At 42.7% G+C, this 25,144-nt stretch overlaps 1 protein-coding gene across 1 annotated transcript; it reads left to right on the forward strand.

The window, feature by feature from the left end:
* The first annotated feature begins 15,639 nt into the window (after positions 1-15,639).
* Positions 15,640-22,447, forward strand: CCK (cholecystokinin). The gene is made up of 3 exons (XM_005485833.4): positions 15,640-16,258; positions 17,761-18,015; positions 22,066-22,447. Exons 1-3 carry the CDS (start codon positions 15,655-15,657, stop codon positions 22,200-22,202), a joined length of 996 nt encoding a protein of 331 aa, XP_005485890.2. The 5' UTR covers positions 15,640-15,654; the 3' UTR covers positions 22,203-22,447.
* Positions 22,448-25,144: the final 2,697 nt, after the last annotated feature.

Consider the following 25,144-nt stretch of genomic DNA (forward strand, 5'->3'; position numbering starts at 1 on the left):
CTCGTTCAGCATATGAACTTCACATATTATTCAGGTCTGTTCAATTCCTGAACCCCTGAAGTAACATAGATTTTCTTCATAGCCTTGTTTTGAGGTCTCTAGGACATTTATCTTCTCTCTTGCATGTGTTTTACCAGAATTTAACCAAAAAGCACTCTAATCTCAGCAAGGGATCTCTAAATTACCCACCGAATACCATCACTATTTTATTGGACAAATAAACTAAACCTTCAGCATTCAAACAAATCCAGAATTCATTCCACCTATCAAAAAGGTCTAGTTATGAACTCCTTATCTATATGATTCCCAAATTCCCACCTTCATAATCTCATTTTATTGCAAAGGAAGTTCTGTATGGGCATGTATGTTTTTGTTCTTTCTTACAAACATATTGGGTCCACAGTCAACCCTAAAAAATGTATTAACTAAGAAAGGGAGGATTCTTCTCTATGACATAGATTTTTCTGATAAATACCCCAATTCATAAAGTCTTAAACCACCCCCCAAAACAGAGATGCTTCTCTTTATTATTTTACTATAGGAACCAAATTCTAACTTCTCCAGGGAAAAAAAATACTTCAAGTGTGTGGCAACAAATTTAAAACAGTGAGAAACTGGTGAAAAGGGTAGGACTGCATTTTGTTTAATCCTGACTTTCATCTTGATTGTGAATTAATTGAAAAGCAAATGAGAAATGAAACCAACTGGCAAAGCCTGGTACTTTAGACCAGGACTGATAAGCTGAGCAGCTTCTTTCAATAAGAGAGTGAGAAAGCAAGTTCCACTCACCTCTCATTGCAGGTAAGTGGGAATACATTCCCATTTCTGCACTACATCAGTCCAGTGAAAAGTTTCCACAAGCTGCAGCCCTTAGAGAACACCAGATGTCCCCCTCTTGTTGTCCTTCACTTATCTGGTATTCAGCATCTTCTCACCTACTAATGAAATGCAACATAAAATTTTTCAACTTACCTTTATTTTTACTTGCAAAAAAAAAAAGAGGGGAAGAAAATTACTGAGTTGAGACACAAACTGAAAAGATGTCCTTAAGAATTCCTTTCTCAGCTATATTTATTAAACCAGGCTAGGGGAAGAACTGTATTTGTATCAACACAGGAAAGATACAAATCCTGCTTTATTTTTCAGCAGTAGAAAAAAGAGTTAAGCCCACAAAGATCTAATCAATCCATTTGCAATTAATTTTGATATTTGGGTAAGAGACTGAAGTCTAATGAGGGGTTGTGGTGATTTGTGCAAATTTTCCCTTGCTTTTGGAGCAAAAATACACTGCTTCAAACCAGATTTACATGGCTCTAATTTGGATACAATTACAGCTCACAAAAAATAATGACTACACTGTAGAGATAATTACTTCCCACTTTCCAAGTTACTTGCTTTCCACTGGAAAATGCTGTTCAGTCAAAAATTACCCTTATGGAAACATTGCTTTGAATTAAAATGCTTGATATCCAGGGTGGAATCTGGAGAAGGACAAAGTAACAAAATACCTCTGCAGCTAGGTCATTCGGTGAGAATGGATAGAAAGTTCCAAACCCATTGTATTTGATTTGAAACATAAGCCAAAACCCAGAGCTTTCTCAAATCTCATGTAAATGACCAAATCATGACATGGTTCACTATTCTTATAATTTATATAATTATATCATTATATTATATAATGAGAATACTCATTCTCCTAGAATACTCACTCTCCTAAAATAATCACCTTGTCTCCTTGGATATGTCTTGCCTTCGTTTCATGCTAAACCTTTTTTTTTTTTTCACATTTTCTGTGAAATAAACTTAGTGTGGTTTTCCCGTCTATGTTGCGGATATTTTTTTGTTAACTTGACTTCCTAATAGTTTATGACGTCGGCAATTTGTGAGGAATAAGAGCCAATATTCAGCTGTTGTAAATCAATGTTCCTGCAGCAGTTTCCCTGCAGGTCCATTGATTCATAGCAGCTGAACTTCTGGTGAATGTATTCCAGTCAGAGAATAGACAAGACAAGGTAGGACCTTAACACATCAAGGGGCAATAAAGTAATGCTGTGACAAAGCCCAGTAAAAAAAGGTATCTTGGGAAATGGCTGGGCAAACACTATCAGCCTCCTCTGCTTATTAAATAGCATGAGACAGCTCTATCAATGACTGGAACATCATGCAATATTTATTCCTTCCTTCAATAAACATCGATTATAGGTTTGGTGGCACATCCTCTGTTCGATAGCAGATAATACCTGAATGCAGATTTCCTCTTTATGTATGCTTCAGTATTCTCTGCACACACACACACACAGAGAGAGAGAGAAACCTGAACACGTGCTCCTAAGTGTGGAACTCTTTCTGCATTTAAAACCAAGCTGGCAATACTTAGTATGAAATAGACATAAAAATCAAAGAAAGGAAGACATCCTCCACCAAGAAACTACTACCATGATCTTACACAAGACAGTTCAGGAAGCTTGTTTGAAGTGCCAGCTGGGTATTTATGTTGGATAAGATGCCAGTAATTTCCACATCTGAAGCTACAGAAACTTTTCCTGATGCTTATGGAATTGTAATTCTGCTTTTCTGCTAGAAAGCAGAATTACATGGCTTGCTATAACCAAGTGTTTACTTGTGCAGAGTCAGATCATGTCTTCACATTTTAAATTACAACTTACTTTTCTTGCATTTGCAGGGAGTCAGAGGGATGGCAAGAGGAGGGGGGAGGCTTTTATTTCCCTAATTATTGTCTAGGTTTTTACAAAACTTTATCTGAAGTAGTACTTGTTCTGGGAATTAGTTAAGTTATAAATCCCCAACTCTTCTTGTCCTCCAGTACGAGAAGCACTACATTTAGTTTTGTTTCAGTCATCTGGTGTGTCCTCCGTCATTCATGAACCTGCAAGATTACTGAAACAGCTTTAGTCAGTTGTTCAACAGAGGCAAATCTTGCCATAGCCTTAATACATCAGGGCACATCTAAGATGATCTGGCCTGGTGTATCCCCTTAAAGGCCTAGATTGTCTTCAGTTGTCATTAGTATTAATTGCAAAAGATTGCTATTGAGCTACAAGTGAAAACTGATACAAAAGAAACATTTTAACATATTTTAACTTTTTAACATATTTATCCTCAGAATCAATAGTGCACAAACTTTTCTTGCTCTTTGTCTTATCATTAATGTACTTTTCAAGTGGTTACCGGTTACTTTTCATGCCCCTCATTAAATGCATGACATTGTGTTCGCTGACCCCTCTGATACCTCTATCTCTGCCTACCCACAATGTGCTTTGAGACTTGTTTCTGCTCTCTGACCTGCACTCCAACTTCTTTATTTTTATTCCTTGTGTTAAAGTTCAAGGAAGAACTTACCATTTAGCCCAGCTGCTTTATTTCCACACTTATTTTACCACTGTACCCTTAATATTAATCCACCAAAGAGTTGTGAGCTAACTTCACCTTGTTTTTCGTTCAGATCTGAGCCTTATAAAACACCCCATTAACTCCCAAAGATAAATGAAATCCACCTTCTCAAACACCATTTGGGCTTTCCTGTTTCTCCTTTATCCCTTCATTGAAGACAAGAAATACTGGTATTTCATGATCAAATCCATACATTTGATCTATCTATTCATTTCCAGTCACTCGAAAAGTAACTACTGAAAAAAGTGCTCTTACCCATTTGGGGTTGAAAACATACCTAGCACTAGCTCCTCATCTCTCAGTCTCAGAGTATATGAAATTTCTGGCACATTGCTTACCTGCTGGGATTCACATTTAGCCTCTGTTGCAGCCAATCCCTATATGAATACAATAAAAGAGGAAAGCAGACTTCCAAAGTGAAAAACAAGACCAATTTAACTCACTTCCTGCCACTTCCACTGCTACAGGATTTGCAAGGAAAGGGTGAAGATTCACAGCCTGTTCCTCAGCTTTCCAAGCACTTGTAGTCACTCTGAACTTTTGAAAACTGGTGTGATCTCCAGCGGCCAAGGACTTGTGCCATCAGTATAAGGAGGATGGAGCAAACACAAACAATTAAGTTTTGTCAGATACTTCAGAGCATTCTTGGACATGGCATAAATTCACAGCTCTAAGAATATGAAATATTAATGTAGATACAATTACAAAGATATTTCATTATGTATCATGTCCAGTCATTCATATCCTGTTACAGAAAAAAGAATAATTTTACTATCTAATCCCGTCAAATCCCAAATTAAGCACAGCAAAATGCCTGTGTAGAAGGGAGAGCAACAAATCTTGTTTTAGCTGAACTTTAAACTTACCCTGGTATCATCTGTTGACCTCAGCCCAGTACTGAGTGTTTGATCCAGTAACAACTGACTTGGTTAACTCAAAATGATGCTTCAGAATATTGTTTGATAAAAAGTTACTGGTTTCTAGAGAAAAAGCTAAAATTCTCAGTGAGTTGATTATCTTCCATATGGAGATTGCAAAGAGAGCAGTCTGCAGCAACCAGAAGGAGTAGAGAACCACGTGAAGTCAGCATTGCATTCTTTTGAGCATATGAACAATGCCATTCAAAAAGACAAGCTGCCTTTTACATTTTTTCCTTTTCATAAGTGGCAGACAGATGTCTTCTGTAGCTTGGCATCTACAGTCCTTACCCAGCTGCTATGTATGGACTTCATCTCAAAGCCAAGAAGCCAAGATCACATTTTCAGGCAGAGTAGGAGATGGAAACCCAAATGGCAGAAATTGTACTAATTTATATGTGCAGAAGTTGTGTACAGCCTGGATGTGGCACTGATACCCATTCTTCTTAAGCTTTGACTAACAAGTAATTAAGCTAAGGATAGGGAGCACAGTCTGGCATTATGTTCAGTAGTCTGTACCAGGGACAAAGCAGATTATTCATGATTGACAGAAAAAAAAAAACTATGCAAGATCAAAATAAAATAATTATTTACTTTTCTATGAAAAAAAAGAGCTTCATCATCCTTGGGCTAGCAAGAAATACCAAACTCATCTATAAAGACCTTCCTTCCATTTCTCTCCACTTAGTAAATTCCACTGTGGTAGGTAAAGATATCAATGTGACATTTTCCCTCTAATTAGTCTGCTTTTAATGAAGTTAAGAAGCACGTCAAAGAACTATAAAAAATATTTTTAAAAAACCCACAGACATGATATTAAATTTTAGAAAAGGAAAGGGGAAAGTAAGAGCTCTCCAGCAAAGATTTGTGTGAAAATGCACTAGAGCCACTGTGAGCACTGACAATTCAGATTCTCCCCTGTGGCTCACAGCCCCATATTTAGAGGTGCTCACATCTTTTCAGAGACTCCTGCAAGAGTTAAATCTCTCAGTGCCTTATGAGAAGTGATATAAGTGGATCTGCCTTGCAGTGTAAGCTCTCACAGACAAGTAGTTGGCTAGGACATATGATCCTGTTTGTCCCTAAAAGGGTATAACAAAAACACCTATGGATTCTCTGCCCCATTATTCAGCAGTATATTAGGCAAAATGCATAATGCATGTACTATGTACACTGTATCTATCTTCCCAAGGAGTTATTGTTATGAGGGTGTTTTTCAGTTTCTTTAGTCTATGGGTCTGTCTCATGAATATTGAATGCTTGTTTTCTTGAACAGTATTGTACTTGGAAGAAAACACCCTGAGTCCATCCTACCAATAAGTGTCCCCAGGGAGAGGGAAGAACAGATACAACTAAAAGCCCAGCAAAACTTTTACAATTGCAAACATTGATGAACTGCAGTATTATCTCTAGGATAAGCACAACAAGGTTAATAATGTCCTACACTTTTCCTAGTATTCTGGTTTTCTGGCTAAGACATAAAGGAGAGACAACACTATTTTCAACACTAAATCTACTATTCCACTGTAAACCACTTCAGAGACAATGTAGCCACACTGCAAAAATCTTACTCACTTTTGGACTACCTGTTATTCACACTCAAGGTTTTTGTGCAACTTCTCATAAAGCATGTGAAACCTTGCCAGCCTTTAAAACACCTCCAAATTTAAGAATGCCTACAAAGGTAGTGATTTAGGTTAGATCTAATTGCATTTTTTTACAATTTTATGAACCAAATCAGGTGAAAATTTTCAAGAATAAACATTCAGAAGCCTCAGATCCACCTTTACTTAACCATCAGCATCAAAGCTTCCACATGTCTACATCACTGCAACAAATGGCTTGTGGCCCATACTTCAGTAGGGCATTTTTGAAATATCTTACTCTAGCCACATTGCTGCAGGCTCAACAAGGCAAACTCCTATTAGCAATAAAGTCCAGCTGAGGATCTTTCTTTTCATTTTGTTTTGAATAAAATGTTTAATGCCAGACAGTGCAAAGGGTCTCTACTCAGCCTTAGTGAAGCCTCATCTGGAGCAGTGTTGGATTCTCGGCTGTTTGGATGGCCTGGAAAGGCCCGGGGTGGCCTTGGGGCAGCTCGCTCTTCAAAGGATGAGAAGAGGCTTCAAATCTTTTCTCGGTCTCGGTGTTTATTAATTGCTTATCTAAAAGATTTTCTCTCGGCCCGACAGAGGTCTGCTCAGCAACCAGCCATGAGCACACTCCCTGCCCTCCGGGGCGGTCACCTATCTTTATACTCAAAGTTACGTATACAATATTTATCATTTTTCCCCAATACCTTTTACCCTTATTAACCAGTGCACTTTTAGTAATGACCAATCCTAAAATGCCACCATCACCACAGAAGATGGAGGAGAAGAAGAAGAAGAAGAAGAAGAAGAAGAAGAAGAAGAAGAAGAAGAAGAAGAAGGACAGGACACGCCCAAATTCCTCCATCTTACTTCTCTAAACCCCCCTGTACAGAAATCCTAAACCCTGTGTTTCACTCTCTAATTAACTTATCCCTTCACCATTCACCCTGGTGAAATCCTCCTATCCTCATACAGGTGTCGTCTCCTGTGTAGGGTCAAAGTCCAGCCACCAGACACTTCTGGCGACATTCCAGGACTCCCGAGCCCCCCAAGGGTGGTCTCGGTGACTCGGCACCTCAGTCCTGAGATCCCACAGAGCAGTGTCCAGTTCTAGGCTCCTCAGTACAAGAAAAAACAAAGAACTCCTGGAGAGGGTCCAGTGAATGTCCACAAGGATAATTTGGGGACTGAAGCATTTCTCTTATGATGAGAGACTGCAGGAGCTGGGCCTGTTCAGTCTGGAGAAGAGCAGAGTGAGAAGGGATCTCATTCATGTATATAAATACTTTTAAAAGGTAAGTGCCAAGAAGAGGGTGTCAAACTTTTTTCAGTGGTGCCCAGCAACAGGACAAGAAACAGTGGACATGAACTAAACCACAAGAAGTTCCCCCTCAGGCTGCACAGGCAGGGAGTGGAGTCTCCCTCTCTGGAGACACTCAAAACCCTCCTGGACCTGTTCCTGCATCACCTGCTCGAGGTGACCCTGCCTTGGCAGGGGGCTGGATCAAATTGCTGCAGAACTCCCTTCCAACCTCAACAATTCTGCGAAATAGCAACAAAAGCTCTTGCAAAGCTCTCAACTCTATAACCCTACATCTTAATTTGAAATGTCTTGTACCATCTATGAAAATGAAAATCAACCAAAAATGAAAATCAATTTTGGCTTGGAAAAAACACATATACCAGTGTTCAGCTTAAGATGGAAAAAGAAAAGGATGGGGAAAGAATCAGCAACAAGACTACTCTCATGGACTGGGAAGAAAGAGTGGTGCCAAGGAAAACTCCATTATCTCCTTTCTGACCTCACACACACACACACACACACACACATACACATATCTACACATCAGCTTTAATGAATAATTGCAATTTGCCAGTGTTCTAAAGGAGCAGGATTTGGCTCTTAATCAAAATATGGTTAAATCTTCTATGCAAATTTTGTTAGAAATGCCAAAAAAAGGCGTGTAGCATGAAATCTGGCTACTCCACACTCCAGAGCACAGTCTGGAAGGATCTGTGTTTGCTGCTGTCCTGACAAGGCAGGAGGTGCCCAAGACATCAGTCATGCTGCTCTAGTCATCAACTCCATCAAGAAACAGCCAATTCCAGACTTTTCCAGTCTCTTTTTCCTTTCCTGGTGGAAATCTCTTGTGGACATATTTCACAGAGATAAGAGAAGTATATTCACCTGAACTCCCCTGAACCACAGCACCACTGAAGAACTGCAATATGTCTGAGCCCTGCTTGGGGGCTTGGACAGAAACACTGTTCACTGTTGAATATCACAGTCAAGTCAATTTTAAAATAATGAAAATCAGGGTAAATCATACATAATTAATTTGCACCAAAAAAAATCTAAGTTTAATCCTTCTAGCAAGAGCACGATTGTCATAAAACATGATCAACTGAATTTCTTTTAGTCTTATGAAAAGTTCTTGGCTCTTTATTCTGGTTAGCAACGAAAACATAGAGAGGTGAATAAAAATTCACCAGATAAATAAGTATTCAGGAATTATTCTTGCTAACAAATACAAAATATAAATACATTAAGATCTACAATTTTAATGTTGCAGTTCTAGTTATTTTATTAATAGCATTTTTTAAAGATTAAATTATTGTCTTTGAAACAATTCAGGATAGTGACTCAAACTCATAAGAGTGAAGAGGTTTTTTTAGACAAAACCAACAAACCAACCTGAGCTTATCTCTCTGTTATGTTAAAAGCACATAATCTGAAGCATTAGACTTTCATTAAAGTGAAGTGTGGGCTTTTTGTTCAGTAGTGTCCTAGGATGTGGTGACCAATTTCACTTCAAAATGTTTTGATCAGCAGTTTATCCTTGTATTATTTATGGCTGGAGACAGCAGACTGTTTTCTGATAGACCTGTAACCCACTTGAAATCTTTACCCCTCACCAAGCCTGAAGAGATTTGACACAAGTTTCCTGGAAACAAGGATCTGAGACCACGTTGTTCATGACCTGAACTCTTTTATGAGGGCATCACACAATGCCAGCCCAACAATGCCAGTCAGTGGCATGTCCAAAAAGAGCATCATCAGGTCCAGCACTACACCAGCATGGATGAGCATTTCATGTCTGGGTCATCCTGACCAAGTAGCCAACAGCCACTTAACAGAGCCTGCATACATCCAAACCATGGACACTCTGTTGTACTGCCAGAACAAGAGATGATGTGTACAGCTCGTAGGAGGCTGATGGTTATAAAGCATCTGCACTGCTGTCCTCCCACTGGCATGAACTCCCAAAGAACTGGGTCATCACACAGAGCCCCAACAATCATGTGAGCAGTTAGATCATGTCACTGGATCCCAAAAAATACGGAACATACGTCACCATAAGGGCAACCACCACCATCAGTCAGATCAGGACAAAGGCCTGATACCTTCACTAGGGGACACCCAGTCTGCTCCTCTTAAACACAAATTGGGGCAGGTGCCTGACACCCTTAGCTCAGCTCAGCTCCAGCAGGCTGCTCCTAACAGCAAGCAGTGTATATCAAGGTTTGGCTGCTTCCAAAGAATCATTCCCCTTAGCTTCAGTTGTTCTGTCTGGGTGATAATTCTTGTCTGTTGTAAATTCATAGGATCATTAGGGTCGAAAAAGACCTCTAAGATCACCAAGGTATAGATCAATATGTGTTCTTAGTCCCCAGTGCTTTCAAAACACATTTATACCAAATAATTCAGAAAACAAAATATCTCAGTTTAGAAGTGTTTAGTCTGCTTTTTTCAGGGAAGGCTCACTCACTAAGGGAGAGGAGGGAGATTTTTAAAGAGCTCAGAATTAACTGCTTCCTTTTCCTCAGAGTTTGAAGATGAACAGGTTGACATCATCAATATGGACAGGTTGAAACAATTTGACCTCCTGGAGGTTATGACTATGATATGGTGGCCCCAGAGGTAGGTGTTTCTGAACATGGTAATACCAGGGCACAAATAAGTGTTGGACATGGCACACAACACATAACCCCCCTCACTACACTGAAGAGATATTGCTGGGCAGTCAGTGTTAGAGCAGCCTTGTCAAAAGTGGGGAGCATTGGGTTCTTCCAGTGGGCAATTTCCAGAACTTCTAAGTATCTTCTTTACACCACTCCTAAATCAAATTCCTTTCTTCAGCTCACTGCAAGGCAATCAGGGTTGGTGTCCAAAGAACAGTTATTTCTTTATTCCACTCTAGCCAATCCAAACAACTGCGTAGCACTTACACCTTCCATGGACATTTCTGGCACTTCTATTTAAATAGGAATTGTCAGAATAACAATTCATATTTGGCATCCAGATTAATTCAATTTTCTTCCACATTACGAGGTATAATTTCACAGCAGAAGTGAAATAACAAGACTCTAGCTGTCCTATCCACTTATGCATCAAACAGAAACACTGTCTCCTCTGAAGGACACTAAAAAGCCCTTATTGGTTGTCCGGTCTGTCCAGTGTCAAATTATTTTGCTATTCCTACATCCTGATTCTAGTTTTAGCATATTTGAAAGCATGCAAATGTTTGGAAGACAAAACGCTAAAACATTGTACTTGTTATTTATAGAACTTCCTTTTTTAGGTTTTCAATTGTTTGACAAACATAATTAGTGAAATATTCCCCTTTCCAAGGAGAATAGTGGGGAGCAAACAGTGTCTCCTACAGCATTCTGTTAATTCCACACAATGGAAAAGACAATTTTGTCCTGGTCCAGGCTGAGAGGTGGAGAGCACATAGGAAAAGCACAAAGTATTTTGAAAGATACAAAAGGTACAATGTATTTCCTTTCTGTAGTAGTCTATTTTTATAATGAATTAACTAATATGTATATTGGAGTGTGCTGGACTGGCTTCTCCTAACAATCATAAAAGGAAATATTAATTATGGAATTATAAAAGGAAATATTAATTATGGAATAAAGCATAATTGTCTAAACCATAAACAATGCCATCGGATTCCAGTACTTGTGAATATGTATTTTAGTTTCATAGATAATAGCACTATCACAGCTTCTTGCTCAAAAAAACCCCATCTGATGAAGCAGGTACTGCAAGTCTGAATGGCAGAGGACTCAAGGTCTGTTAGAAACTTCTCTGAAGAAGGCCAAACACTCTCCTGAGATGCATGACATTTATCTGAGGTAACAACAAGCAAGAGAAGCTCCAACATAACCATTAAAGTACTGCTGAAAGTACAGAGAATTTGCCAGCAACAGGCACGTCACATATCTTTGCTATTTTTATCTAGCACGTTGATTTCCATTTCCAGTTTTCAGCTTGCACAAAAGCCCCTATGCTGTGTTCACTTTGGAAGATACATATAGCAAGTTCCCACAGAAAATCAGCTTGGTTTTTCAGAGAGGAAAACAAACAAACACACAAAAAACATATTAAAAAGCAAGTGATTTGGGATTGGGTGGTCTCATAGAAAGTGACTGTGGTTTTTTCTGTTCCACTTTGCCATATCTTCTGGAAGCTACAGGGAACAAAATTTGAAGACATCATGCAAGTAACTTTTCCAGTTGATCTATAGGAAGCTTGCATACCAACTGTCTGAATTTCATGGGACACAGGTTAAAATCTGATTTTCTTAAAAATCCAACCCTTCTCCTTGGAAAAGGATTTTTCCTCTCATTTTCCTTCTTCACACACCTGCAGGATAGTGGGTAATTCTAGTTAAAATCTGTGACTTTGCATTAGTGCACATAATCCACACCAGGAGCACACTTTTGAAACAGACTTCTTTACTGTGAAGCTGGTGAGGCAGTGGCACAGAGAAGCTGTGGCTGCCCCACTCCTGAAGGTGTTCAAGGCCAGCTGAGTGGCTCTGAGCAACCTGGTCTAGTGGGAGGTGTCCCTTCCTATGGCAGGGGGGTTGGAACAAGATGGTCTTCAAGTTCCCTTCCAACCCAAGCCAGTTCCTTTTACTATGATTATTCCCACTTGATGTTCTTTTGTTTCCATTGCAGAGCAGTCTGTGAGTGTTCAAACACCCTCAGCACCAGCTCTGCTGATCTGCTTCTATGGGACCCTTCTTTAGGTATACTAGTCAGAGACTAATATATTCATTTGAGGCACTGCTTTGTGAAAGGAGGTCAGAACTCTTCAGGCAGAGGGCCCAGATGCCTTACTGCTGGTCACTTGCCCAAAACCAAAATTTCTCACTTAGTTTTTGGGTTGGCTCTAAGCAGAGTTTACGTTCCTCTCAAGTGGGAGAAAAGAGACTACCATGAAAACATTTACATAGAAATTACCAAATTAAAATTTTTAAATAAAATACCAAAAATTTAATGTCTGAATCAATACCCAGAAAAATAGCAGAACAATGTGCTGAATTAAAATATATTCTCTATTTTACATCTAAAATTCATGCAGTTGGTCCTAATAATCTGTTGACTAGTTTGCCTGTTAATTCCAGAAAACCATCCCATTCCCTTCCCTGCTGTCCTCTACCAATCATTTCTACTTTATTGTAATCCTCCAGAGTGACACTCCATCATCTTCACATTAAAAAAACCCAAAACCAAAATGAAACAACAAGAAAAAAAAACCCCAAACATTAATTGACTGAACATAGCATAGAATATTACTTATAAGTGTCAGGGTCCAAATGGAAGTAAAAAACTCTGCATAGTGGTAATCAGAAATAAATGTAATACCTAGAAACAAAAAATTGTATTTCTTGTCATGCACCTGGACATGGAGCTCCCTGGTGCCACAGGACATCCCCAAGGCTGCATCCACAAGCTTGCTGCCACTCTGACACTCCCAGGCAGGCTCTGCTCCAGCTCTCAGCAGAGAATGGGATGTGAGCACCATGGCTTGTGCCCTAACTATTGGTGTCAGCCATCCCCACTGCAGGACAGACATAAGGAAATCTCTCCATCTCTCTGTTCTCATGCTGCCTTCCTACTCCAAAACTCCCAGCTTTGTGCTGGCACAGCACAAAATGCATGCTTAACCATACACGCTCTTTTGCCACCTCAGCTAAACAGGAGAAAACCTTTGGCAGATAAATAGAGAAAGCAATTGAGGATACAGGTGTCTTAATTGTCAGGGGGAAAGGTTAGAGAAACTCAAATCCTTTAACAGACTTTTGCCAGAAGACAAATCTTTAAAAGCCTGCAGTATCTAAACTATGGCATCTTTCAACTTCCTCCTCAGGGATGTATCTATATTAGCATTTACTGCATTGCAGGGTTCACTTTAGGTTTAAATTTGTTTTGCATATGTACTTGGGTTCTTACAATATCTCTCAAGCTCTGGGCCAGTCAGAGCACTTCCCTGCTGGTGCTCCAAGGCCGAAGCCTTGGCAGAGGGCAGCCTCTGTCCCACCCCACCCGTGATGGTGGCACAGGGCCCTCCTGTGGCTGACACTCTCCAATCCCTGGTGCACACCTAGGCCCAGCACCTGACAAAAACACTGCACCTGCAACCTAGAGGTCGCTGCAAATTAAATCCCAATTCCTACCTTTTGTACCACATCAACAAGTAATAGTCTGAGTTTCTGCAGGCAACTCAACTCGCAGTCCTGCTGTCATATTTGCTCATGCCAAGCGGGCTTTCTGCTCTTCTGTCTTGGCTCAAAACAATTCTAAAATGCCATTAATTAACATATATTTACCAAGGACTGAAACTTTCCTACAAGTTCCAAATTTTCACTGAAGAAAAAATAAGTCAGAAAATAATCATCAAGGACCCTACATACAGGTATTAAGGAATTCAATTAGGAAAATCCAATGTTCAAAAGTCAATTAGTCAGGCTAGCGGTCGTGCAGCACTGCTGACTTTAATAGCCTGACATTATTCCTATTTCCTTTATTCCATTTCATATGGCATTGCCTTTCGGTCTGTTCATGAGCACAGCTGGGGAGTTTGGTTGTCACACGTATGCACACACACACTTTGCCTCTCACTCAATTTGTCCAATCCCAGATATATTTATAAGTGAACTGATATTCCAGATCAGCTCAACGTAAATGTAGTGGGTATTTGTTCAACCAGGCTAATATGTCAGACTTAAATGCCTGCATTTATATCTGTCTGATGTGAATTATTCATGAGCACGTATTAGCAAGCGCTCTCTCTTTCTCTTCTGTTAAGCTTTGAGCTGGTCCCTTGGGAGCTCATTACCTACAGTGGGTTTCACAAGGGCTTGATGTGACTCTACCAGAATTGTTATTGTACCTTCCCAGAAAGACTGTGATACTCTTCCCAGACACCTACAGTTCAATTCAGAGTCGACTATTCAATTGTCTAATAGCAGTGAGAATTTTTCCCACGGAGCCAAAGTAGTGAAATTGAATTATCTGGAATATTACCGGGTTTTTTTCCAGAGACAGACAGAGCCATTGGACAGGTACTGCTGAAATAATTTTAGGGCTCTTTCTTTCCCTGGCAATCTGCTTCGACTAACTTTCCCCTTTTCAAAGGAGGTTTTGATTTTGGTTTTTTTTTAAGCACTTCGGATAGCGACTCTGCCCGATGCCAGCGCCGATGCGGAAGATGAAAGGCAGTCCGCAGCTCAAGTGCCGTATCCCGCTCGGCAGCACTGTCAGCAGCTGGGAGGCGGTGAGAGAGCTGCTCCATCGCCATCCCCGCCACCTCCGAGCCTCGCACCGCCAGGGTGGCGGGACACGGGAGCCACGGCATCCCTCTCCCACCCGTCCCGCTCCATCACCACCGGCGCCTGAGCTCGGGCGCGGCTGGGCATGGGCAGCCAGGGCTCCCCGCGCTGAGGAGGTGACGGCAGCTCAGCTTTTCCCCTCTCGCACGCCACGTGGCCCCGTCCTGCCGCGGGATCTCGTGGCTTTTCCCTGGATCTCCGCGGATCCCTCGTGCCGCTGGATCTGCCCGGGGTGCGCGGGGCCGCGGCGCCCCCTGCGGGCCGCGGCGGGAAAGGCGCGGGGCTGCGCAGGGCGAGGCGAGGCGGGACCGGCGTGAGGGGAGCACGGGGAGGGGCGCAGTGTTCCCCCCCAGGAGCCCTGGGTTAAGGGGTTAACAGCACACACACCTCCCTGCCCTGCCTGGGTGGGCTGGAGCCCTCCCGGCTGCCGCTTGGGCACTACTAGAGTCTCCCCCGGCCGGTCCGCACGGTCCGCACAGCACAGGCGGCTCCCCGGAGAGCCTCGGTGTCTCGGAGCTGCCCCGCTCCCTTCCCAGAGAGGGAAAAGCAGCCCGCCCGCTCGCTTGCTTCCACACTGTAAACTTTAAGGCACAGATGCAGCACAATGACGCCTGAGCCCAGCGCTGGGTGCGAGGAGCGGCTGCTCCCGGGGGTTGGGCTGCAGAGAGTTTCGGGGGCACAGCACGGCTGCCCCACCGGCCTTGCCCGTCCCTCTGCGGCCTCCGAGTGGCAGCTCCGGCAGCCCGAGCTTGGGGGCACTTCCTCCATTCCTCCAAAAGCAGGAGGCGGAAGGGCGGGAGAGTGTCCGGGTCTGCTGCGGACACCGGGCGAGCATCGCCTCAGGGCAGCACCGGCCCGGCTGAGGGCACAAGGAGGGACAGCGGCCCCTGCAGCGGCCGGGGGAGACTCCAGTAGTGCTGTGGTCAGTGAGGGAGAACCCACGCCGAAAGCATCTCCATCCACGGCTTTCTGCGAGCAACGTCCACGGCTTTATCTTTACTTTGCCTTTTAGATAAAAGAGTGTCCCGTCTTTCCGAGCAGAGGTTTAGGACAGGAAGGGGAGGGTGGAGGTATCTGTGACCCCGGAGGCCTCAGAGATGGAGCCCAATGCCCCAGACCCCGCACCTGCCACCGCCGGTAATTTGTCTGGAGGCAGGGGCCACTGGTTCTCCCAGACGGGTTTGTCCTCCAGCCACCGTGAGGGAGCCGCAGGACACTCTGGCCCCTGCATCCCAGCCCTCCCGCCTGCCGGTGCTGAGGGCAGGAGCCCCACCTGCAGCCGCCGGCCGGGGAGGGAGGTGTGGGCATACCCCCAGCAGGAGTGTTTTAATTGCAGCCAGCCGAGGTTTCCAGCTCCTTCGTGCCCAGCCGGGCGCTTCCCTGCGGGGGGCGCCGGGAGCGGCCGTCGGGGGCCGGCCCGTGGGCAGGGCAGCCCCGCGGAGCCCGCACTCCTCCGCACACAGAGGAAGGAGGCGGGGAAGGAGCCGCGGTGCCCCCTGGAGCGCACAGAGTCCCGGCGCCGGTGCCCGGGGAGGGGAGAGGGAGCTGAGCGGGCGGGGGCCCCGGCTGCGTCAGAAGTGTGCAAACACCGCCTCGTGCCCGCCGCTATTTAAGGGGCCGAGGCTGAGTCTCCCCCGACTTCCCTGCTTGGGCACACTCGGCACTTACTGCACCCAACTCGAGCGGGACCTTGGAAAAGCGCAGCGGAAAGGTAGGGAGCGCCTCTTCTGACGGCGCCGCTGCTGAGGGCGGGGAGGCAGAGGGAACGGGGATGCCTGGCGCTCACCTGTGCCGCGGCTCGCAGGGCATCCCGCTCTGCCGCAGGAAACGCTTCCCGGCGGGGAAGAAGAATTCCGGCCGCTCCCGACGAGCGCGGGCAGCGCGGGGTGCGGGGAGAGGCGAGCGGGGATTCCCACCCTGGGCAGCTGGGAAGGGAACCGGCCAGCAGTGGTGAGGTGTGGGGTTTGGAGACCACAGCAAGGACATTAATACTTAGATATGTGTGTGTTATAAATATATATAATTTTTTTACATGTATATATATATATTTACATGTATGTGTGTAAAAATTACAGGGCTCGGGACAGTTCAAAGGTGCAATGCATCATCAGTCTCTGAGTACCCAAACCTAGATGGGTACATCACTAGTAACCACGCTGGAGTGACATTTTGACTGTTCAACTTTCTTCACTCATCTCCTGGGAACATTTTTAAACCCTCATGTTTTATATGCTGTGAATTATTTTTGTCTAGTGTATGTGTTGGGTGAATAAGCTTAATTTTATCCCCTTTTAAGATTTAAAGGTTTGTGTCAAGTGTACTGTTAGAGAACTAAAACAGTTCAAAAAATCTCACGTAGCTGAGATAATCCATGTGTATTTATAAGTTACCCCTATAGCATGAAGTACTAGGTAGTTTGTTTCTTCTAAGAATTGAGAGTAATTTCTCTGTTTACAGGAAAAATACTATTTCAGTTTATGTGATAAAACAGTTTAGTAAACCAGTTTTTTTTTTTTTGCTTAGTACACATGTAAGGAAGCAGTAGAAATCTAAATTTGCTGTTTAATATGAACAGGTTATTAAGTTGCACTTTATTTCTTACAGCTTTTAACTATACAGCTTTTATCACTCCAGCTATTAGACCAAATGCTTTGGGGCAGGAGTATTGGATTTTGGTTTTTCTTTCACTGGGGCAAGATTTTGGGTTTTTTTTTTTTCTTTTTGTGCATGATGAGATTAATCCTCTTGAACACTAAAGTTCAAATCAATGAAGGTTGGTAGAATAAAGGGTCTTCATAGAACTTGTCAAAACTGAGTATCTGTAATAACAGCAGGGTTTTAATGCAATGGCAATATACTGAAATGTTTGAATCCCGAGTTTTTTTCAGAGATGGATTCAAGTCCCTTAAGTTTTTATGCAATACAGCTTCCAAAGAAAGAAAAGCAAATAAGAATTGAGTAGATCAGGGAGATGCCGCACATACTAGGTTGGAAGAAACAAAATTAATTACCTGTACCTTTCTCTTTAGCAAGGATATTTAGCTATTCATGTTTTCCAACTTAAGACAGATCCTGCAGTTACCTACATTAAAAAAACTCAACACGTGCCCAGTTTGCTCAGAATCCAGCATTCCCAGTGGAAGATGGGGTTAGGGAGTGCACAAAATGTAGTAAATGTGGTCATGCAACATTGCCCGTCCCTTTTCTCCCCAGCAATGTCCAGCGGGCTGTGCATCTGCGTGTTCCTCGCCGTGCTCTCGGTGAGCTCGCTGGGACAGCACGCCCTGGGCTCGCACGGTGGGAATGCCGCGCCTGCCGAGCTGGAGCAGAGCCTGGCGGAGCAGCAGCGGCGCTCCCGCGCTCCGGCCGCCGGGCCCCTGAAACCCCTGCAGCGCCTGGAGGTCAGCGCGGAGCAGCGAGCCAACATCGGCGCCCTGCTGGCCAAGTACCTCCAGCAAGCCAGAAAAGGTACTGCTTTGCTTACAGCCTGCTCCGGGCCGCCGGCGTCTCCTGCGGGGGCTCCTGGGAGCTGGGATAACCCTGTCATCATCTAACGTGAATTCCTAGAGGAGACAGGATTTAGATTTTGCCTGCTTGTCCCTGAAGTAGACAGCATTCCATATGCTCTCTCCCAAACCCCTGCCAAAAACAGGGGTTTATTTCATCTTTATATGACTCTCTGACTGAGAGTCGTATAAAGATAACTTGAGAAAATGTCACTGACCTCTTAGGTTATAGTCCAGCTTTTATTTTTAACTATTTTCATCGCCTTATCATTTTGGTGCTCTTTTCAGTATGTTGTATCTCAGATAAAACAATTATGTTTTCCTTGAAGTCTTTCAATTTAGTTAAAATCCTCCCTCCATCCCTCTTTTAAAGTTAGAAGAGCAGGAAGACTTTTCTGAGGATAAATGCAGATAAACCAAATGGCCAGCCTCACCCCAGTCAGAAATCCCTGTACCAAGGAAATATTCTGGGTATTGGATTTGTCATATGTTTGTTCCCAGAGGAAATTACAGTAGCATAAAAGCTTTCAAAACACAGAATTCATTTTTATTAGTGCAATAATTAAGATCAATGATAAGTAAAAGCCTATTTGCTTCCACACACATTGATTCCTGGTAGGGTTTTGGTCTCGTTTGGGCAGCCTGGGAACACAATCTGGCAGTTATCTAAAACCTCCGTGGCAGTGTGTAACAAGGACATGAAGAATCAGTAGAGCAGTGGGATTACAGGGCATCCTTATAATGAGATTTATTAATCACTTGAGGAAATAATTGTATTACATAAGAGAAAGAGTAAAGCTATCCCTGTGGACACCTTACAGAATATATTTTACATAGGCAGAAAAGCATGCCATTGGTGCTACCAGTAAAAATGATGGCTCAAAATCATTGACTACTGACATTTCCCCAAGAAAACATTTTTCCTTTTGAGCTGTACATCTCTGTACTGCTTGGTGTGTCAGTAGAGTAACACCAAGGGCAGCCTAATTACTGTGGCCTTTTGGCTGCCAACCTCAGTGAGAGCCACTAGAGAAATTTTGTTTACTCTTGAAAGCTTCACTCCAGCCTTTGCCCTGTTCTACACAGAAAAGGCATCTAAGAAGGAAAGAGGGTTTAAAGAGAAGCCAGTAATTGGGATTAGGATTACCTGGACATACAGACACTGAGAAATTAATTCACACCCAGTGCCAGACTGTGCTTAGGATCAAGTTTAATTTATATAACTAAGAGCTTTCTCCACATAATGCAGATCATTTAACCCTCCCCACTTGACAGCTTCCCTGCTGACCTCTATGCTAGGCAAAGTCCTATGCTTATCTTTGGTGGTGGTCTGCAATTAAGAGATGCCACCTCTGGTTTTGTGCATTACATTTGCAGCCATAGACACTCCTCTGTGTACTCAGAACACAGCCAAACTAGAAACAACAGAAAAATGAATCACTTCCAGTAGTGCCAGAAAGATTTCATCTCATGTCAGCAATATGCACAATATCCATTAAGGAACAACTTCTAGCTGTTTGTGCAATTTAGTGGAAAGATAATTCAGGTATGACATTCCACAGTTCAGTGCTACACTTAAGGCTGTTATTGAATAAGAATGTTACTGCAGCAGTCTGCAAAGCAGAAGCCTCATTACCTTTCTTCAGCATAGTCATTGTTGCCCACCCACATGGAAACTGAGCTCCTCATTCTAGTTTATGTATCCATTATATTCTCTTAAATATGTGGCTGTCACTTCCAGATAGATTAACCAGATAAAGTTAAAAAAAACCCCTTTGGATTTAAGATATCATTTTCTGTAAATGTTAATATGAGGGACAATTTCCCACATATGTGTTATATAATTAATTCTAAAAAGAATCAGGAAGCAGATTATAGGATTCTTGTGATGTGACTAGACTACTTAGACTCCAGTTTGTAGATGTAGCTGCCCATTACAGGAGAGAAAATTCACAGGAAAAACAGTATTTACTTAATTTATAACTTACATACAGTGTTCCCATCAAAACATTATATTCTCATTTAATGTGAAGACTCTGGGCAGTACTTCAGAAATCCCTGCAGAACACTCACATCTACTGTATTAGTCACCTGTCTAAACTGTAATAATCACTAGAAAATTCCAGGGAAAGTCAGGGCTTTTGTTACTGTTGGCAGTCACCAGTAGTGGCATTTGGCCTCGTGATTAATGGAAGGGCTGGTTGTGTAAAGTATTTCTAGTTAAAACAGTGATAGAGCTGTGTTCTCTCAAGAGCTTAGGGATTGATGGCAGCCCTGTAGCTGCCCTGCTACAACTTTGAATATGTTTGTCATACACTGATTCTGCAATACCCACATGACATCTCTTGTGGGTTGAGGTGATGTAATTAAGGTGCTGTGAGGAAATTTGTGACCCAGGCTTTCAATCATGTTCATCTGCAGGCTTTCAGCTTGAATCTGGTACTGTGTAGAAGAGATGTTGTAGCTCTCAAGCCAGTGACAGGCACATTTAATGTCCTCTGAGGAGCCCTTGACTGGCCAGACAGGAGTGGTACCAGGGGAGCCTTTACAGCCCTCAGGTCGTGGCAGGCTCTGAAGTCTCTTAAGCACCAACATCTGAGTGATGGTTCTGCACTGCCTCAGCCTTGCCTGGTTATTGTGCTAAGGAGCCATTGTCATGGCCTTAATTACACTTTTTGAATTATGAATGTGAACTTCATGAGCATTTGATGACAGACATTCTATTCTAGGGAAAATTAATTTTTTTTTTTGTCATTTTGCTGTAGAGAGCTACATCATCTCTTAATGGCTTTTTTTGTGTGTGTGTACCTTCAACTCCCAGCAACCACTAACAAAGCAGTGCAGTTGCTTTTTATTTCACTGGGTCATGGTCATTATAAAGCACTACATGAGGAAGACCTTGAAATATAAAAGCACAGAGTCAACAGAGTCAGAACACAAGAAACTGAAAGCAAAGCAATTGTGTAGATTTGGATATGTGAGATTTAATTTGGGCTCCTTTTCCTTTTTGATCAATTCAGGTATTCCTCAAGCCTCAGTCTGAATGAACACTAATATATTAAATCTGTCCCTTCCTCACTCAAAGCTTAATAATTGATATTGTTATATATCAATTTTTTCTGTTTTCAGGGAGTACAGAGAGAAGTCATTTACCTATCCCTGGGGTATTTTTGGTTACATCATGTGATGCTGCGAAAACAGAGGATTGCAGCCCATTTTTTTTAAAGCACAAATTCTCCTTGCAAATAGTTCGTATCTCTTTGATGCCTTAAGCAAGGCATACAGAAAGGATAAGGCAAGATCAGAAATCAGCATCCAACCCTGCTGTGAAAAGAATTATGAAGGCTTTGGATAAGCAATGAAAAAATCCCTGATATAGTAAAAGTCCCTGCATGATTCCAGCAATAGGGTATCTCTAACTGTGAATTCCAGACACAACTGTTTCCATTTCAGGACTATTCCCACTTTTCCAGAAAACCTAGGATTCATAACTCTACCCTGCTTGTTGCCAAATTTGCACTGTAAGAGCTCCTGTACTTACGTTTGTGTCTTTTTAAGCAACACAGGGCTGTGGTGTCTCAGGCTTGAGCCTGCTCTCAAGAGTTGTTTTGCATGTAGAGCAGCTCTCCCAGTATGAGAAAGCAAACGTGGGGCTTTATAGGAATATTGAGAAGTAGTTTGGATTCTCTTTCTCTAGTAAAATAGGAAGAAAAAAGGAAAAATCTATCTGTATTCCTTTTTGTCAGACAGGAGCAGAACGTTCCTGCAGCAGGAGGTAGAAAATGATCTGTTCATTTTGCATTGAAAAAATCCAAGTCACTTCCAGGACATTACCTGTAAGGTTTCTATTGATGTTTTCCCCAGTGACATGACAGGGGTGTTACGTGACCTGTATCAGGTCCATCTCAACTATTGCAGACATCTACTAATGAGCACAAGCCAGATCAGAACACAGGTGAACCTGGAAAATGTGTCCTCTTACTCTCTGCTCTCCCAAATGCTTTTTCCTTAGGTTCCACGGGAAGATTCTCAGTGATGGGAAACAGGGTACAGAGCATTGATCCCACTCACAGGATAAATGACAGAGACTACATGGGCTGGATGGATTTTGGACGCCGCAGTGCTGAAGAATACGAGTATTCTTCCTGAAGAACACCAAACTATAGCAACGAGGAAAAAAAAAAATCACACTCCCATAGCTGTACAAAAAAAAGATAAATCAATTTGTTGTCCTCTTCAAATCAGTGTTTTAAAGTATTTAAAATCATGTATTTGACATGTTTGTCTGTAAGACTATACAATGCAATATATACATATGCAGAATTTTCCAGAAAACATTTTCTCTCTTTTGTGGTTTCTCATACATTGATACTATATTAAAATGATTTCACTTATCCCTCCTTGTCCTGTCACTGCATGTTGCTGGGTGTCTTACTATAAAAGAGAGATAGCATAATGCCTTTATTTGGCACTGTAAATATATTCCATGGGTTGAATAGTCAGATTATATATTTTTCAGAGAAATCTTGTGTCAATCCCAAAAGCTTTGAACTCCAGGGAACTTGTCTAAATATAAACACAGCAGCACAATACTGCCAGAAAAGACCAGCTATTTTCATGGTGACCCTGTTTGCAAAGGACTGAGTTTTACGCTGAGCCCACATCTTTCCAGTGAACAGACAACAGTGCTAAAACAGTGAAAAAGAGGGATGACACCAACATGCTTCATTGTCCTGGCTTATTTGTTTTATGTTGTGAATTCAATGTGAAAATTCTGCTGATGGCTGCAAATCACAGAATAAACAGAGCATTCCCTGCTGTATGGTGAGCTAAGCATTCATTTGGAAGGGGGTGAAGACAGCTTCCTGAACAGAGCAGAAGGTGATCCTGTGAGAGGGAGAGGGGTTGGAGCAGTCCAGTTACAGAATCCTCACAGGGAAGAGGTGGGCCCAGATATCACAGAGGCTGAGCTGGCCATTGCCCACTGATGTGGAGAGAAGGAGGGAGGTTCTGCCCAGCTCTTACCTGGCTCAGAGCAGGGCAGGGGACCCCAAGTTCAGAGCTGGGCAGTGAGCCCGGATTGTGCAAAGCCAGCACCCTGGAATTGCTGCAGTCATCCCTTCTGCCCATGGCAGGCTGCAAAAAAAAGTGATTTACTTGCATGCTCCTCCTCCACCACAGGTAACCAACCTCCCTGCAGCTCCTGGGTCTCCTGCAGCAGCTGGATCTCACATCTGAGGAATGCCCTAAACTGTACAGGAGGTGAATTCCACATTACATAATTCACAGGGTTTCTCCCGAACGTATGCACTAATACAAAAAGGAATATATTTGTCACACATGGGAAAGCTGGTGCTTGCCAAATGAAAGAAGCAGCAAATTCTACAGCACTTGACAGGCAAACACAAAGTGTAGAAAACAATACATAGAAAATACTTGCACTAAACCAAAATTCTTCTAAAACCAACATTGGAAAAAAACCCAAAATGGTTGTGCCAAGGGCTGAGCACAAAAACACTTTGAGGAGCTGCTCCCAGCAGCAGGGAGAGCAAACAGCACTGCAGAATCTGCAGTGAAAGGAAGAATTCAGCAAACAAGCAAACAGGGAGTTTTCTTCTCTAGTAACACCTTTTTTTTTTTTTTGGTGCATCTCATACAGAAAACATGGAAATGCTTTTCTGAGTTTCTTCCTCTCAAGCTCCTCCCAATCACCCAGTTTCCAAGCCACCTAGTCTGGCTTTTTTAGATTCCTTTCCAAGCATAAGTCCTGAATCACCTGAATTCTCTCATTGGTTTTGGTTATTGCTCACAGCAAAATAGTGCAAAGTTCCCATTTTTTCCAAAGCTTTCAAAAAAGAGATTAAACCAATTAATCTATTTTTTTAATTCAGGAAAATATAAATAAATCTAAAAATGTATTTATTTATGCATTGGCCACCAAAGGGATGTTTCTTTAAAAGTGTTTTTTTTAGAAAAAACTCAGTTTCTGCTTTGCTGTCTTTTTAAATTAATGTCAGGAACATTCAAGCAATATTTTTAAATGTTTCCATTCCTGGCTTAAATTGATGAAGGGTGTAATATTGTGATATATCGCAGGGGGGGCTGGGAGTGGGTGATGTTACAAATCAAGCCTTACTACTGCAAAATGTTATCATTAGGAAAAAACACCAAACCTTTTCTTTTTTCTCATTTGTTTCATTTCTTACAGGCAGATGGATGGAGAGACAAAGATGTTCTTTCCCATTCCTCTCTTCTGAAGGGCTCTGAAGATGCCTATGAGAGTGCACAGCCCTCAATGCAGTCAGGTGATGGGTTTGGCAGCTTTTACCTGTTGCTCCCCCATGACAGGGCTGTCTTTGCCTGACACACAAAAATGGTTTCAGAATCTGACTGACACGAGTGAGGGTCAAGAATAAAGAATTACAGGGGCAATTTCAGTAGTTATGCAGAGGGACTGTGACTCTGGGACACTGTGCTGTTCCTTGAGGCAAGGGGAGCTGGCTGTTAGCCACTGGCTATTGGCAGCTCAGCAGCATAATCCTCATTGTCATAAAAATATCCATCACCTGCTCCTCTGGGAGCAGAGGAAATTCCCCAGATGGGAAAGGGCTGTAAAGGCTGCTGAGACACCATTCAGCTGCCAAGTGACCTGGAGGTGCTAATTTGAGCTAAACAGGGGAGCCAGCAAACCTGGGAAAGTCACTCAGCCCTGGGAGCTGCAACCCTGCCTAGTGGCATTAGTGAAGCCACTCTCTCCAGCTGCCGTGTTTTAACCCAAGGGAAACAGCAGCCTTAGGAACGGAGGCTCTGCAGCTGGGTAGGAGCCCCTTGCATCCAGCAAAGGCTTTGAGCCAAGAAATGCCCCACAGATTCCAGCACACACAGCAGTGCATTGACACAACCTCCTGGTGCTGTCTGGGATGTGAGATTTCTGGCACTGCCAACTCTCTTGACATTTAATTTAGCTTTATCCAAATTTATCTTTATGAAAGCGTGTGCATAGGTGCTAAATTTAAACTGGCAAAATAGCAAATCAATACCTTTTTGTGTTTAATTGCAGTTTATTTTCTCAATGAGCTTGATTAAATTAG

This window comes from Zonotrichia albicollis, chromosome 1 (assembly GCF_047830755.1).
Source record: "Zonotrichia albicollis isolate bZonAlb1 chromosome 1, bZonAlb1.hap1, whole genome shotgun sequence".
NCBI classification, from domain to species: Eukaryota; Metazoa; Chordata; class Aves; order Passeriformes; family Passerellidae; genus Zonotrichia; species Zonotrichia albicollis.

What these genes read in the sequence shown, in the direction of transcription:
- CCK (XM_005485833.4), top strand. Translation starts at nt 15,655, where the DNA reads ATGCCCCAGACCCCGCACCTGCCACCGCCGGTAATTTGTCTGGAGGCA. An exon ending in TGGAAAAGCGCAGCGGAAAG is followed by an intron (nt 16,259 to 17,760) that starts GTAGGGAGCGCC and finishes TTTTCTCCCCAG; the next exon opens with CAATGTCCAGCGGGCTGTGC. An exon ending in CCTCCAGCAAGCCAGAAAAG is followed by an intron (nt 18,016 to 22,065) that starts GTACTGCTTTGC and finishes CTTTTTCCTTAG; the next exon opens with GTTCCACGGGAAGATTCTCA.